This window comes from Mytilus californianus, unplaced genomic scaffold (assembly GCF_021869535.1).
Source record: "Mytilus californianus isolate M0D057914Y unplaced genomic scaffold, xbMytCali1.0.p SCAF_14, whole genome shotgun sequence".
NCBI classification, from domain to species: domain Eukaryota; kingdom Metazoa; phylum Mollusca; class Bivalvia; order Mytilida; family Mytilidae; genus Mytilus; species Mytilus californianus.
In genome coordinates, this window is record NW_026262626.1 from 41,581,302 (window position 1) to 41,598,298 (window position 16,997).

General features: G+C 32.8%; 1 protein-coding gene across 1 annotated transcript in view; it reads right to left on the bottom strand.

Annotated features, from left to right (window-relative positions):
* Positions 1–16,997, bottom strand: part of LOC127724559 (neuron navigator 3-like) — a 175,976-nt gene that overhangs the window by 21,524 nt on the left and 137,455 nt on the right. Inside the window, exons 15-17 of the mRNA XM_052231542.1 lie at positions 6,933–7,158; positions 1,793–1,932; positions 183–361 (exon numbers count right to left, since the gene is read on the bottom strand). Coding sequence (XP_052087502.1) covers positions 183–361; positions 1,793–1,932; positions 6,933–7,158 — 545 coding nt within the window. The remainder of the gene's footprint in view (positions 1–182; positions 362–1,792; positions 1,933–6,932; positions 7,159–16,997) is intronic.

The following is a 16,997-nucleotide window of genomic DNA, read 5'->3' on the forward strand; positions in this document are numbered from 1 at the left end:
TTGGAGTGTCAGTCTAGTACAAAGCAGGTTTAATAATCATATTATATTAACATGTTCTCGTCCTCAATATATATTTGAATTGCCGCTGGATGTCAACCAGTCATCCATCATCATCATCATCATCATCATCATCATCTCTTTCACTTTGTTTGTAGTAGGAAATAGAGGTTTACTATACTTACGCTCCAGATGAATGTGAACCTTTGATAAAACTTGGACCATTTGGCATGTGGACCTGTAACAATGGAGAATTCGGGGCTGAAGCATTGGACCTTAGACTTCCCATATCCATCTCACAGTCTGACATGGACCCATTCCTATTCTTTTTCTTGGCAAAAGCCTTACTAAAGGAACTTCTTAACTGCAAAACAAAAATATATTGCATTATTGTTCATTTTTTTCACATGGTAAGAAAATGTCCATTTCAGATATAATATTACAAAAAAATCTTGAACAACATCAAAGCCAGCAAGATTTATTTTGCTTCTTTCAAGTGGTTGAAGAAATATGTAACACTGTGTCTTTGATTTGTTATAAATGTTTTACAATAAAAAAACAACTGCTATAGTTAATGTTATATTATTAGCTCAACATTATTACTAATTTCTATTGATAACCATTATAACTTTGTTACGTGCCCTTTTTGGCCCAAAGTAATAGTTTAGTTTGATAAAGGATTTGTATCTGTTGCCTGATTAGATAAAATGACCCTTCTTTAATGCCACCTGTGGATTTTTGTGTTTTTGGGTTGCTGTCACCAAGTTTATACTTAACATGTTTTACACACTCTAAGCACATTAAAATGTCCAAAAACAAGTGTGTAATTGAAACTTGCAGTTTTATTTCTGATCTGACAATACTTTTCATTGTTGACCACCACATTGGCCGATACCAGTGTGTAATAGAAACTTGCAGTTTTATTTCTGATCTGACAATACTTTTCATTGTTGACCACCACATTGACCGATACAAGTGTGTAATAGAAACTTGCAGTTTTATTTCTGATCTGACAATACTTTTCATTGTTGACCACCACATTGGCCGATACCAGTGTGTAATAGAAACTTGCAGTTTTATTTCTGATCTGACAATACTTTTCATTGTTGACCACCACATTGGCCGATACCAGTGTGTAATAGAAACTTGCAGTTTTATTTCTGATCTGACAATACTTTTCATTGTTGACCCCCACATTGACTGATACAAGTGTGTAATAGAAACTGGCAGTTTTATTTCTGATCTGAAAATACTTTTCATCGTGACCACCACATTGACAATCTAAGATTTGTTTGCTGAAGAAAAAGCTGTTGTTCATTGCTAATGTTTCCATAGTTACCAACACAACAGATTATTGAATTTTGTCAAAAAAACAGTTAAAGTGGGAAAGAAATACTGTGGATTCATTTATCTTTGTATAAAATTGAGAATGGAAATGGGGAATGTGTCAAAGAGACAACAACCCGACCATAGAGCAGACAACAGCCGAAGGCCACCAATGGGTCTTCAATGCAGTGAGAAACTCCCGCACCCGGAGGCTTCCTTCAGCTGGCCCCTAAATGTACATTTTTTTCTTTCTTCAGTACTTTCTAATTTGCTATTTCAGTATCCATGGTAACCAAAGCATTGTGGGTAATATTTTCAAAGATGAACATTGAAGTGTTGTGAAAAGTTTAAACTTTCTAAAACAGAAATTTGACCAATGAAATGACATAATTTTAATTCAGGGATACACACAATAAAATTACCGTAAGATTCTGAAATAGTCAATTGTTTTTTTAACTTTTTTACTTACCCAGCCCTTCTTTTTCTTCTTTCCCTTCCCTGCATCCCCGTCTGTCGCTGCCGACTGTTGGCTCGTCATACTACAGGCACTTGATAAACTGTTTATACTGGACACACTATCAGAGGACATCTGACGCGTAATCCGAGCCTCTGTAAAATTCAAACAGACTCAAATGTCAAAAATAATTAAAATTAGGTAACAAGCTGTAATAATCAAAATGGCTTGAACATTATAAATAATTTTCTGATGTTTAAAAGTAACAAACAGAATTTTAATATCATTGGTTTTTATTATAACAAGAACTTTAAATCCATTTTGTGGTTCTGAAATTCAACAGAAAATCAAATATCATAAAAGAAAAAAAATCTGTTTAATGTCAACTCTTATTTCAAGTACCATCATAGTAATTAAACACTGCGATGAAATTTATAAAGAAAATTATTGACTAAATTTTTTTTCTCTCATAATGTAGGCCTGTGAAAATGGCATGACATTGATTAAATTAGAAATGTTAAATTAGTAACATTACAATTGTTTGAAGTATTCTGTTAAAATTTGGCCACAAAAGATCAAATTTTGTAAGTTTTCTAATATTTACAGTAATTGACAACAATTGATTGTGACAATATGCATAGGACCCAAGAAGGGGGAGAGAAAAATGTTCATGGAAAAAAGGAGTAAATTTCAATTTTACATGAAAAATTTTGATCTGTATTCATCTTTTCATGCAACTAGTCAAATTCATTTGGCTCCCAACTAGAGTTGAGGGTTGAGCGCTCACAACCATGTTTAATCCCGCCACATTCTTTATGTGCCTGTCCCAAGTCAGGAGCATGTAGTTCAGGTGGTTCATGACTGTCATATTTGTTTTTCGTTAATTGTTTTGTTATTAATTAGGCTGTTATTTTTCTCAATTGAATTGTTTCATAATTTTCATGTCTGGGCCTTTTATTGGCGACTATACGGTATGGGTTTTTCTCATTGTTGAAGGTCGTACGGTTGCCTATAATTGCTTACATCCACTTCATTTGAACTTTGGTGGATACTTGTCTCATTGGCAATCATACCTCATCTTCTTATTTTTATATTGTGTAAAATATGAAAACTGCTAAAATTAAACATGTGTTTTAGTTGTAAAAATGTTTACAATTATAGTCAAATTGGCTTTAAATGTCAATCAATTAAGAGAAAATCTGCCATCTTCGACAAGTCAACCTTTTCTTGTCTCAAATTAAGTAATATCTATGCATTTAGAACCTCAGTTCAAAGGTCCATCTCTCTTATAAGGTCAGATGGTGTTCTTTGGTTGACCTTTATAAACAGGTTTGACTGTAGTTGTTATTGTTCTTTGGTTGACCTTTATAAACAGGTTTGACTGTAGTTGTTATTGTTCTATGGTTGACCTTTATAAACAGGTTTGACTGTAGTTGTTATTGTTCTATGGTTGACCTTTATAAACAGGTTTGACTGCAGTTGTTATTGTTCTATGGTTGCCTTTATAAACAGGTTTGACTGTAGTTGTTATTGTTCTATGGTTGACCTTTATAAACAGGTTTGACTGTAGTTGTTATTGTTCTATGGTTGACCTTTATAAACAGGTTTGACTGCAGTTGTTATTGTTCTATGGTTGCCTTTATAAACAGGTTTGACTGTAGTTGTTATTGTTCTATGGTTGACCTTTATAAACAGGCTTGACTGTAGTTATTATTGTTCTATGGTTGCCTTTATAAACAGGTTTGACTGTAGTTGTTATTGTTCTATGGTTGACCTTTATAAACAGGCTTGACTGTAGTTGTTATTGTTCTATGGTTGCCTTTATAAACAGGTTTGACTGTAGTTGTTATTCTAACTATGGGAAAAGTCTAAAATTGTCATGAATGTGAAATATTGTATAAAAGGAATATTGTATTGTTTTATTGTACTGATCTGCATCTAAATTCTTTAATATAATTTTATAATTATTTTTGGGTATCATTTGTTGAATTTCAAGCAATTTCAAAAGCAGTTGGCAAATAGCGAAAATAAAATTGCATGAAATTATATCCCCTGTTTTCCGTAACTGTGTAAATACTGTCAAGTACATATAGTAATATAGGATTTTTGATACAGGCACTTTGTGTAACAACATTCTTGAAATGACCCAATCATCTTAATAAATAAATAAACACATGCTAAAATAATCATTTTTCTACAAAATTGTAACAAACTCCAAAACATATACACACAAACACACATACACCAAAATTTAAAATATAGGGAAACCTTCCAGAAAATTATGGTCAAAAGATAAAAAACATTGTTATCCAAAAAACTATAAAACAAATCAGACTTTGCATTAGAAATATATACATTTAAATGAAAATGTCATGAAAATATAATGTAGCCATTTTTGTTGGTTTTTTTCTTGCACATCAAACAATTAAAATAGTGTATATAACAAAGTTTATGTGTTATAGTTTGCCATTAAGACAACTATCTACCAAACACCAAATGACATAAAATGCTCCGCAGGGCGCAGCTTGATACGACCGCAGAGGTCGAACCCTGAACAGTTGGGGGAAGTATGGACACAACATTCAAGCTTGATACAGCTTTGCATTTGGATTGTGATTAAATATTTGACACAGCATAGGTTTCTAACACAGAATGAATGTGGTCTAAGAACTTAAAAATTTTAAATTGGACATTCACCTATTATGGTCCAATATCCAAAATCTAAATACAAGGTTAGATTCGGCATATCAAAGAACCCCAAGAATTCAATTTTTGATGAAATCAAACAAAGTTTAATTTTGGACCCTTTTGACCTCAATGTAGACAAAGTTGATAACGGGGCCCAAAAATCAAAAATCTAAATACATGGTTAGATTCAGCATATCAAAGAACCCCATATATTCAATTTTTGTTGAAATCAAACAAAGTTTAATTTTGGACCCCAATTTGGACCAACTTGAAAACTGGGCCCATAATCAAAAATCTAAATACATGTTTAGATTCAGCATATCAAAGAACCCTAAGAATTAAATTTTTGTTAAAATCAAACTAAGTTTAATTTTGGACCCTTTGGACCTTAATGTAGACCAATTTGAAAACGGAACCAAAAATTAAGAATCTAAATACACGGTTAGATTCGGCATATCAAAGAACCCCAATAATTCAATTTTTGATGAAATCAAACAAAGTTTAATTTTGGACCCTTTTGACCTCAATGTGGACAAAGTTGATAACGGGGCCCAAAAATCAAAAATCTAAATACATGGTTAGATTCAGCATATCAAAGAACCCCATATATTCAATTTTTGTTGAAATCAAACAAAGTTTAATTTTGGACCCCGATTTGGACCAACTTGAAAACTGGGCCCATAATCAAAAATCTAAATACATGTTTAGATTCAGCATATCAAAGAACCCTAAGAATTCAATTTTTGTTAAAATCAAACTAAGTTTAATTTTGGACCCTTTGGACCTTAATGTAGACCAATTTGAAAACGGAACCAAAATTTAAGAATCTAAATACACGGTTAGATTCGGCATATCAAAGAACCCCAATAATTCAATTTTTGATGAAATCAAACAAAGTTTAATTTTGGACCCTTTGGACCTCAATGTGGACCAATTTAAAAACGGGGCCCAAAATCCAAAAACTAAATACACGGTTAGATTCAGCATATTAAAGAACCCCATGAAATCAAGAATAAAACCCCATTGAAATTGGTCAAGAAATAAGCAATTTATAGGAAGTATCTTCTTTTGCACAATCCTGTGCTATTAAATATTTCTTGCTATTGCGCAATACTGTACAATTGACAATTTCTTGCTATTGCGCAATATTGTGCTATTGAATATTTCTTGCTATTGCGCAATACTGTGCAATTGAAGATTTCTTGCTATTGCGCAATACTGTGCAATTGAAGATTTCTTGCTATTGTGCAATACTGTGCAATTGAAAATTTCTTGCTATTGCACAATACTTATTATATAATAATTTACACATCCTGTTTGGTGTGTATCTCCTACCATATCATTATTATTTGATTTTAAATATAAATCAAAAATAACCAACTTAAAATGGAAATTTTAAAAGAAACAAAAAAGGAAAAAAAGAAAAAAAAAGGAAAAAAAAATAAATCCCCCCCCAAAATTTTTTGAACCCCCATTATGATTCATCACCCCCAAACTCAATCCCAGCCTTCCCTTTATGGTATGGTACCTTGCAGTACAATTTCAGAGAGATCCATACACTTGAACACAAGTTATTGTCTGGAAACTAGAAAAAAATGTGTTTTTTGGCCCCTTTTTGGCCCCAAATTCCTAAATGTTTAGGGCAATTACCCCCAAACTCAAACCCAGCTTTCCCTTTGTGATATGGAACCTTGTAGTACAATTTCAGAAAGATCCATACACTTACACACAAGTTATTGTCATGAAACTAGAAAAATGCTTGTTTTTTGCCCCTTTTTTGGCCCCTAATTCCTAAAATTTGGAGGCAATTACCCCCAAAATCAATCCCAGCATTCCTTTAGTGATATGGAACCTTGTGGTACAATGTCAGAGAGATCCATACACTAACACACAAGTTATGTCTGGAAGTTACAAACATGCTTATTTTTGGCCCCTAATTCCTTTACTGCTATTACCATAACCCCCAAAATCAATCCCAACCTTCCTTTTGTGGTATTGAACCTTGTGGTAAAATTTCATAAAGATCAATTCACTTAAACTAAAGTTAGAGTGCGAAAACCAATGTGTCTTCGGACGACGCCGGACGACGACGACGACGACGCCAACGTCATACCAATATACGACCACAAAAATTTTTTTGCGGTCGTATAAAAATGTGAAATATTTTAAAACAGAAAACGAACGGCTAAAAAAATTTCAATAGATTTTTCTATAAAAAATTATGTACTTCATTTTTCAAATTATTTGGAACCAATTTGAATTTTGTTTAGCGTTTTTTTTTTTTTTTAAGTTGGTAAAAAATGATAAAACTATTAAAAATAGATTCATAAAACGAACTATCTCTATAAAATTCAACAAGGAGACAATTGATTACATGAGAGCTGGTTCCTGGCAGGGTTAGGTGTGACTGGGTACTAGACTACAGTGTGACTACATTGATTAGTAAGAATTTTCCATGTTATATTACCAGCAGGCATCGGCAGGGTATGAAACGCCCTACCTCCTTGGTGATGGTGGTGATGGTGTTGGTGTGTTTGATGGTTTGGAGAGCTATGAATATCAACTTTAGCGACCATACCAGGGGATGTATGGCGACGTCCTACATTGGGGCTGATGATTGGGTCTGGTATATTAAAGCCACTTTGTCTTTTCAAGGATTCTATTGTTGTCCGTAGTTCATTGAGTTCAGAGTCCTGTAAAAAAAAAAAAAAACGTTACTCTATGTTTATTTTAACACCTTAAAGAATTCTGAAAACTGTATACAACTGCCAAATGAATTGTGAACGATGTGAGATATACAAAGAGACAGCAACCCAACTTATACAAACACAAAGACATCTAAGAGTCAACACAAGTCTTTAACAATTAAGCCAGGTGTTAACACAATAGGTCAAGCTTTGAACAACCTTGAGTCCAAAAATTTATAACTTGAGACCATAAAAGATCAATTATCAACTCCATAGTCTCCAAAAAGACAGAAAATGTCTCTAAACTTAACCACTTATGAAACAAGTGTACAAGATCTCACTTAGACTTGCTACAATTCCCTTTCTTTTATTTCTTTCTTACTAATTTATATGTTTACTGAAAACTGCCAGTATACTGATTGCCCTCGGAGTTCCTCTGCAGATGTCAGTATAATGGTAATCTCTTAGTTATAGCAGTAAAATTGTTAAAGGGGCAAAATTGAAAAGAAAAAAAAGAAAACTAGGAAGGGACATGTAGCAAGTCTAGATCTCACTGTATACGTCAGTGCCTTAGTCTCATGCAAATAGGTTGACAAAGTTTCACTGTATTATTCATGCAGACTTTGATATACAGTACCTCAAATTACTTCTTTCCTCAAAATGAGGTCACTTAATTATTTACACTGGCTGCATGATGTCTGGTATCAAATATAATATTCTCATAATATTACACATCAAACAAAATATTAAAATGTCATTCAAATTACATCTTTGTACTCATTACAAAAAAAGTTTATAGAAATGTTGTTTGTTTTTTTCTTTTTGCCCTTTGAAACAAATAAACGTTGTTATTCCGCAATAATCTGCAATATGAGGGAAACTCAAAACAATTCCTGTTCAACAGAATAACATGATCTACACTTGGTAAATATCACCCAGAGAGGATGCCAAGAGAAATTAACTACCGAATTTAAAGAGAAAATTAATGTAGAAAATTTGGCAAGTGTCTTTACATTAAACATCTGATAGTTTGATACAAGGATCTTCACTTGGAATAACATTTCTTAATATCAACTGCCAATATACACACATAAATATTCTGTAAATTATCAACAACTCTAGAAACAAAATTCCACCTAAAACCAACACTTTACTTGTTTATTTTTAATTATCTTGCTGATATTTTCTATCAACATCAGAAGCTTTGAAGAAAGGTACATCACTTTCCAATGTCTAAACAGTAGATCATAAGTTTATGTTGTGAAATTTAAAGTTCTTTTATGCAAATCTGAGTATAATATTCTTAATGATTAAACATAAATTTAGCCGTTAATGAAAAACAGCACATTCTGAACCAAAAAACTGAATATGAACAGATCAAATCACACTCAAAGGTGTTACTCTTACTAAACTGAAATGACAAAAAACAGGCTGTATCATTAGAGCAATTTTTCTACACAACATTTATATATGTTAATCAACTTTCTTGTTAAATTTTACTGAAAGTTATTCCAAACTCACAGTTCATAATTCTATTGTGGTGTCCTGGTGTACTGTCGTAAATCCATGGGAGGTGTTTGTTGTTATTCTGTGGTTTACATGTTGTAATGTACTATTATATTATTTATGTATTTCTCTGTCCTGAATGTTCTTGCGTTTATTTGTACTGTATTCCTGTCACGTAATGTTGTCATTTTAGTGGTTATTTTTAACATTGCCATTTAAGCGGGAGGTTTGGCTAGCCATAAAACCCGGTTCAACTTACCATTTTTTCTTAAAATGTCCTCTACAAAGTCAGGAATATGGCAGTTGTTATCAAATAGTCCATTCCTATGTATGTTGGTGTTTGTTTTTGTAGCAGTTCAGTGTTTGTTGTTCCGTTGTTTTCCCCTTATAGTTGATGTTGTTTTCCCCTTATAGTTGAAGTGTTTCCCTCGGTTTTGGTTTGTGACATAGATTTGTTTTCGCTAAATTGATTTCTGACTTTTGAACAGAGGTATACTACTGTTACCTTTATCTAAAATCTAGGGTAAAGGTCATTTGAACATTATTGGTTTCTATTTATATAAATTTCTTTAACAGCTCTTTGAATGAACATGGAACTAAAGTTGGTCTTTACTGATACCTGACTCATTGGCAATCATACAATATCCCCTTTTTCATATTGAACTGACCAAGTGCATGCAAACTTGTTATCACAAACAGTAACAATTAACATTCCTGAGAGTCCACTGTATGTAAACATTTCATAGTGAGGAAATACAACTCTCTCTCTCTGGTATTCCCCAGTGAATGTATTAGATTATCTATTTCATTCATACAGCAAACATATATAAATGTTATCCATGGCATGTTGAGCAATCAAATAGATTAATCAATTATTCCACTTCCAGAAAATAATACTGAAATTCAATGTTTTCTGATGAAAACTGAAAAGTCAGGTACATGTATGTTCTGATGAGAAAGAGCAGAATCTGTATTTAAAGTTAGAGGGACACAATTCACCAGAGTGTCAAAACAAGAAAGGTTGGTTAACCATGAATAATTTCTGAACATTTTCAGCAAAAAATTCAGAACGCCAAAGTAGAAACCTCTGTAATCAAAGGAGTCTAGCGGCTGGACTCAGAAAGGCTAGGTACAGGAGTCTAGTGGCTGGACTCAGAAAGGCTACATGTAGGTACAGGAGTCTAGTGGCTGGACTCAGAAAGGCTAGGTACAGGAGTCTAGTGGCTGGACTCAGAAAGGCTAGGTACAGGAGTCTAGTGGCTGGACTCAGAAAGGCTAGGTATAGGAGTCTAGTGGATGGACTCAGAAAGGCTAGGTACAGGAGTCTAGTGGCTGGACTCAGAAAGGCTAGGTACAAACTGCTGGAGAGCAAATGTGTTTAAACCTCTGTAATCAAAGGAGTCTAGTGGCTGGACTCAGAAAGGCTAGGTACAGGAGTCTAGTGGCTGGACTCAGAAAGGCTAGGTACAGGAGTCTAGTGGCTGGACTCAGAAAGGCTAGGTATAGGAGTCTAGTGGATGGACTCAGAAAGGCTAGGTACAGGAGTCTAGTGGCTGGACTCAGAAAGGCTAGGTACAAACTGCTGGAGAGCAAATGTGTTTAAACCTCTGTAATCAAAGGAGTCTAGTGGCTGGACTCAGAAAGGCTAGGTACAGGAGTCTAGTGGCTGGACTCAGAAAGGCTAGGTACAGGAGTCTAGTGGCTGGACTCAGAAAGGCTAGGTACAGGAGTCTAGTGGCTGCACTCAAAAAGGCTAGGTACAAACACCTGGAGAGCAAATGTGTATAAACCTCTGTAATCAAAGGAGTCTAGTGGCTGGACTCAGAAAGGCTAGGTACAGGAGTCTAGTGGCTGGACTCAGAAAGGCTAGGTACAGAAGTCTAGTGGCTGGACTCAGAAAGGCTAGGTACAGGAGTCTAGTGGCTGCACTCAGAAAGGCTAGGTACAGGAGTCTAGTGGCTGCACTCAAAAAGGCTAGGTACAAACACCTGGAGAGCAAATGTGTATAAACCTCTGTAATCAAAGGAGTCTAGTGGCTGGACTCAGAAAGGCTAGGTACAGGAGTCTAGTGGCTGGACTCAGAAAGGCTAGGTACAGGAGTCTAGTAGCTGGACTCAGAAAGGCTAGGTACAAACACCTGGAGAGCAAATGTGTACTAGTAATTTTTGGGGCCCTTTATAGCTTGCTGTTCGGTGTGAGCCAAAGCTCTGTGTTGGAGACCGTACTTTGACCTATAATGGTTTACTTTTATAAATTTTGACTTGGATGGAGAGTTGTCTCATTGGAACTCATACCACATCTTCTTATAACTATTAGACCCAACTCGTAGAATATAGATTACAAAAGATATTTTCCTCTCTGTTCAGACAGACAGTATGGCTTAAGCTCTCCAAAATAAACATGACCTGCAGACAAAAACAATCTTAATACACAATCTCATCATATCCTTAGACATTTTTATGGAGGGGTCGAGTGTTTATTTTCTTTGATATTAAAAGTACAAATACAAACAATTAAATAAAAAAGGCTTATGAATACAGACAATGTAGAGTTAGGTGGAAGGCCTTGCCACATGTTGGTACAGTAAAGGCCTATAAAAATAACTTTAAGATGGAGAACAGCAATAAAATTGAAGTTCCTTTAATATTGGTATTATCTTTGGTGTTTAACAAAACAGTAATAAGACCTAAATATTCACATTATTTTATCATTTTTATCTCATTTTTCAACAGATCCATCATTTTTGCATCAGATTGCAATTGTCCCATCATTTATGAAATTATGACACATTTTTCCAATTGTTCCACTATTTTTGACACGTTTGCTAACAATAAATAACATTACATCCTGGAGTTCTGGTACAATATCATGTTTTATATACCGTCTCAGGAAAAAAGCAAAAACAAAGAACCACTGGAAATCTCTGGTATAATACCATGTTTTATATATCGTCTCAGGAATAGGCCAAAAACCAAGAAACACATTATATATTTAAGACAAAGCCTTACCTTGCAGAAGACTGATCAAAATTCCACAAATTTACGCATAAAACATTCCACATAAAATAAAAGTACAAATTCCTACACCAAATTGGAAAGCGTCCTCAAATTCCCCCATCAGATCTGTGAGTCAAATATTCAAATTCACTATTTGTTGATTATAAACTGTTAAATTAATATTATAAAAACATATGGACACGTTAAAACAATATTTCCAACTGTAAATATTATGAGCTAGACTGAGCTCCCCATCTTGTAAAACCATTCCATTTTGTCTGGTCCCCTGCCAATAATAATGCATGGCACTTCAACTAAACAAACAGTCAGATACCTGATCAACACTTAATGGAAACTCGTTAGTCTGGCATATAATTAACTCAGATACAGTGATAATGACTCAATACAATTTTAAGTGTTTATAAGTAATTACAAATTAACAATATTTCACATCTGGTCAAAGCACCTGCTTCAAAATTAGAAGAATTCAATTTTAACAGATTTTAAAAAATAGAAAAATTTAATTGATCTGCACTTAATGTAATTTCTTCATCAACATCCAACTAATAAATTAATTTTTTTTTTTTTATAATTATTAACAAACTTTACTTTTATAAATTGTAACTTGGATGGATAGTTGTCTCATTAGCACTCATACCACATCTTCCTATATCTATTTACAATTCCTCACATAGCATGGAAACACCTGGTTTTTTTTTCAAAAAGATAATTTGAATAATTTATTCGACCTACACTTATTGCAATTAGTTAGTCAACATGCAATTGACAGATTGATGGTAAGTGTTTTTTAATTAATTGCAAATTAACAATATTTTACGTCAGGTTGAAGCACATGTTTTTGAAAGATTGATGTAACTTTGTTTTCATTAAAATTTCTCAACTCAGAAAAATATACCTTTCATAAAAATTTTAACCAATTCAAACTTACAGAAAATTATTAGACAACATTGTAAAAATATTTCTGCTTTGTGTTGAATGCTTTCCCAGGCCCCAAAATAGGAAAACAAAATCCTTATTCTTACTCATAATTAACAGATACAGTTAAAGTTGTTTATTTCAAATATACATAAAATTGAGAATGGAAATAGGGAATGTGTCAAAGAGAAAACAACCCGACCATAGAGCAGACAACAGCCGAAGGCCACCAATGGGTCTTCAATGCAGCGAGAAACTCCCGCACCTGGAGATGTCCTTCAGCTGGCCCCTAAACAAATATGTATACTAGTTCAATGATAATGGACGTCATACTAAACTCCAAATTATGTATTAATAATATATTGTATTCACATCTGGTCCAAGCACCTGTTTGGACAGAAAAACTTCTGTGTTTTATGAGATTTTTTAAATTTATGACAATTTTTATCAGTAGATTTCATAATAATTCAGATAATACAAGTTTACTTTGATTTATGAGATACAATTTATGTCTAGATAATCTGATAATCCATAGAAATGTGGCAAACAAGGGAGATAAATCTCCCTCCAAAATCATCAGGGAAAAAGAAGCAATATCTAAAAACTTGGCCTCAATAATGTTAAGACTGTATTATCTTTCTAACAGTTATTAAAAAATTAGAAGTGGAAAAATTATTTACAATAAAATTTAAGTGGCATATGACAGCTGCAACAGTTGAGTTCTGTAAAGTGAAAATTCTTCCTGCTATTTTAGAAGTAAAAGCAGAATCATGCTGACAAATAAAAATGCAGTTATAAAACCTAACATTCAAATTTAGTTCTAGAAATCTTGTGAATTAAAACTCTGAGAACATAGGAATATCTTAATCATACTGACAAGAAAAAACCCCAAAAATATTTCATACAAGAGCTTTAATGCAATCACTTTTTTTGGACTTTAAGAGCGGCAGAACTATGATGTTTTGAGGCTCTAGATTATATCCCTAGAGAAGTAGGCATGAGCAGGATACATTAATAAACGAAGCATGATATGAAAACAAAAAATGCATGTCTGATTCATTACACTCCTCCCTACTCAAATTAATTATACAGCTGGCTAATCAAATACCCCACCATAGATACTGCCAAACTATAAAAGTGAAAATTTTGAAAGAAACATCAATATATTTGTATGTCGGAAAAGCCACATTTATTTAGTCGGAAACGAATACATCATTTACAAGCAAATTTGCTGCATGTTATACATTACCATTTTCAAAACATCCATATGTAACTTTGCAGAAAAATATCCACTTTTGCACATTTTGAAATCCACACATCAAAAATCAGAAAAAATGAAATTGGGATGTTCTCAAATGTCTCTTAACTATATAAAACTTTCTGTATAATGCACGAAATGACTGGGAGAAAGCTGTACTACAAGAATTTGCTCATAAGACAAACAATTCATGCAGTTATATCAAGAGAATGACAAGCTACCGAAGTTATTCAGGGAGTAGTGATGTCATCTATGTAACGAACAAAGGAAAATAATTAATTTTCATTGTCTATAGCCATCTAAACTTCATATAGAGGTAATCAGAACATTTGTCAAGTCTCATGTACTTTTAATTAAATCTGCATCAACATTTTTTACCTTCCTGTTTTTAGACTGTCAATCAAAGCGCTGAAAGTACTGTTAGAAACATTAAATATCTGACAATTGGTGTTTTTTTGGATGAGTAGCTGAGAGATAAGACCTTAAGGGAAGATAAGTAAATCAAAATAAACAATGGAGAAACATAACAAAGAAAATAAATTTCAAAGATAAAATCTTTTTAGATGAACAGTCTCTAGATACAAAAATAACAGAATGTTAAAAGGGACTCATAATATTACGTCATTCAGTTGCCCCAAGAACAACAGTTCTTAAAGAAGTGAATAGAGTAAACAGTTATTGGATATTGTAACATCCCCTTTTTTATGTTATTTATCCTTAAACTGGGTTAAATATCCTGAAGACTGATAAATGCACCCACAAAGAGGGAAAACTATCAACTGTATTCTCTTCTTCAATCTATTTGATAATTCCTTCTTTATATTGAAAGTTGTCTACTGTTGGATAAGGTGTACTCTTCAAAAAGTATGTAAATGAAAGTTAAGAAACTTAGGGCTTTAAACTTTTCTGTGTGCATCTGTTTTTACTGCATAGAAAAACATTTTAAAGTAGGGTTTCATAAATGATAATAGAATTATCAGAAGGGTAGGGTTTCAGGCTTAGATTAAAAAAAATAGGAAACAATCTAATAAAAAAATATGTGGAGGTCAGAAAACCTGTCAAATCATGAATACAAATCATTAAGACCTCTTTTCAAGACAGAATTCAAAACTCAAATGCAATCACATAGAAATTTTCAGCCTAATAATTTTGTATCACAAAAGGAACTAATAAAAAAATAGACAAATGACTTATGCTTGAATAGCACCATATTGATCAAAACAAAACTTAAAATATACCAGGGTAATAACAATAGAAAGTCTGACAAGATGCCTGTCTTTATTTATTAGACAATGATCTATTCCATGAGAAGGCTTTCCAATCTAATCCATTCCAGGCACCAGGAAAGCTCAATAGGGAACAAGTATTATTTAGTTGTGATAAAAATATGTTTCTATTGGGAATTCTGGTATTTGTTTTCTTATCTACAGGAAGTCTCTATCTTATGATACTTTATACTGATTACAATACCGACCATTATATATAAAGTCAAAGTAACACTTAAACTTAACCCTTCCATTTACATGGGTTTATAAAAGTTATCCCCTATTCACAATTTTTTTTTTTTTATTTTTCAAAATCTGTTTTAAGGCTGAAGATTAAGAGTTTTATTTTAATATAATAAACATACAAAAACATTTTCATCTATGGTTGAAAACTAAAGTCTTAAACAATTTGAAAACATTTCAATATTTAAACAGATAACTGCACACAAAGTGCCTGTTTCCAAGAAGGATAACTCTTGCAAACAAGCAACCAAAGGGAAGTCAAATTTTTGAAAAACAATGAAAACTTGAAATAAAACCAATATTTTTTTAATGTTGTGCAGATAAATGGCAAGCACAAACAAGTACAGCATGAAGAGAACACTGTACACACAGCCAGAAACTTGAGCTGTGAAGTACAATTCTTTTTTCAAATGTGAATATGTGTGTGTATCATTAAAATTTTACAATCTTAAATTTCTTCAGGCCACAAAAAAATTTACAATCTTAAATTCCTTCAGGCCACAAAGAAATTTACAATCTTAGATCCCTTCAGGCCACAAAAAAATCACAATCTTAGATTCCTTCAGGCCACAAAAAAAAATTACAATCTTAGATTCCTTCAGGCCACAAAAATATTTACAATCTTAGATTCCTTCAGGCCACAAAAAAAATCACAATCTTAAGGTTCATTCAGAACACAAAAATGATAGTTATGAACCTATTTATAATCTAAACTGATCCTGAACTTTGTTAAAAGCTACAAAACATAAACACTTTAAAAATCTGTACTAGAAATGGATAAACATCAAGATTAACTCCCAGATTTTTGAAGTGTATAGCATCATAAACTTAATGGTCACAACCTAATAGACATTCAATATGTTTCTGATAAAGATCAAGATTCTTCTGATACCATTTCTGCTTTGATTTATGGAGAGATATCAAATGTAATAAGAGTTTTTAATGTTTCAAAAATATTAGGAAGTAGACATCTATCTATTCATAGACTCCACCAAGATCTGTCTAGTAATTAAAATTGCATATTGTGGAATGAATGAGCTTTGACTTACACAACAGATATCTGAATTTGAATAAATATATGCGCCATATATATCATTAAAATTTCATGGATTGAGTGTTCCTCAGATGAAGGTAAATCCAGAAAAAAGCTTGCAGACGCACCAAATATATAAATTGTTATTTTCATGACTAAAAATTCTTTTTTTTAGATAAAGTAACAATGGCACCAAATTTATAAAGTGTTATTTTCAGGACTAAAGATATATTTTTAGATAAAGTATCAATGATGAAATTCAAGATTATTTTCTACTATACACCTGGCTTAATTCTATACCTGCATGAAAGATTATGGTCTATGACACCTGGCATTTTCTATTTTACATGTATATAGATCAAGATTAAGATCCTTATCAAAGCACATGACAAATATCTGAAATGAAAGTGATGATGTTACAATCTATAAAATGACATTTTAAATCTTACCACCAAGATGTATCAACGAAAACATTGCAACCAACCATTCCAAATATTGTATCTCCTTCAATCGAAAAATGATATAATAATGAAGCTATGATGTAATCAATGCATCCGGTTTTATTTTCTATGATATAAACCAAATCATGAAGTGTACAAGGCATCCTG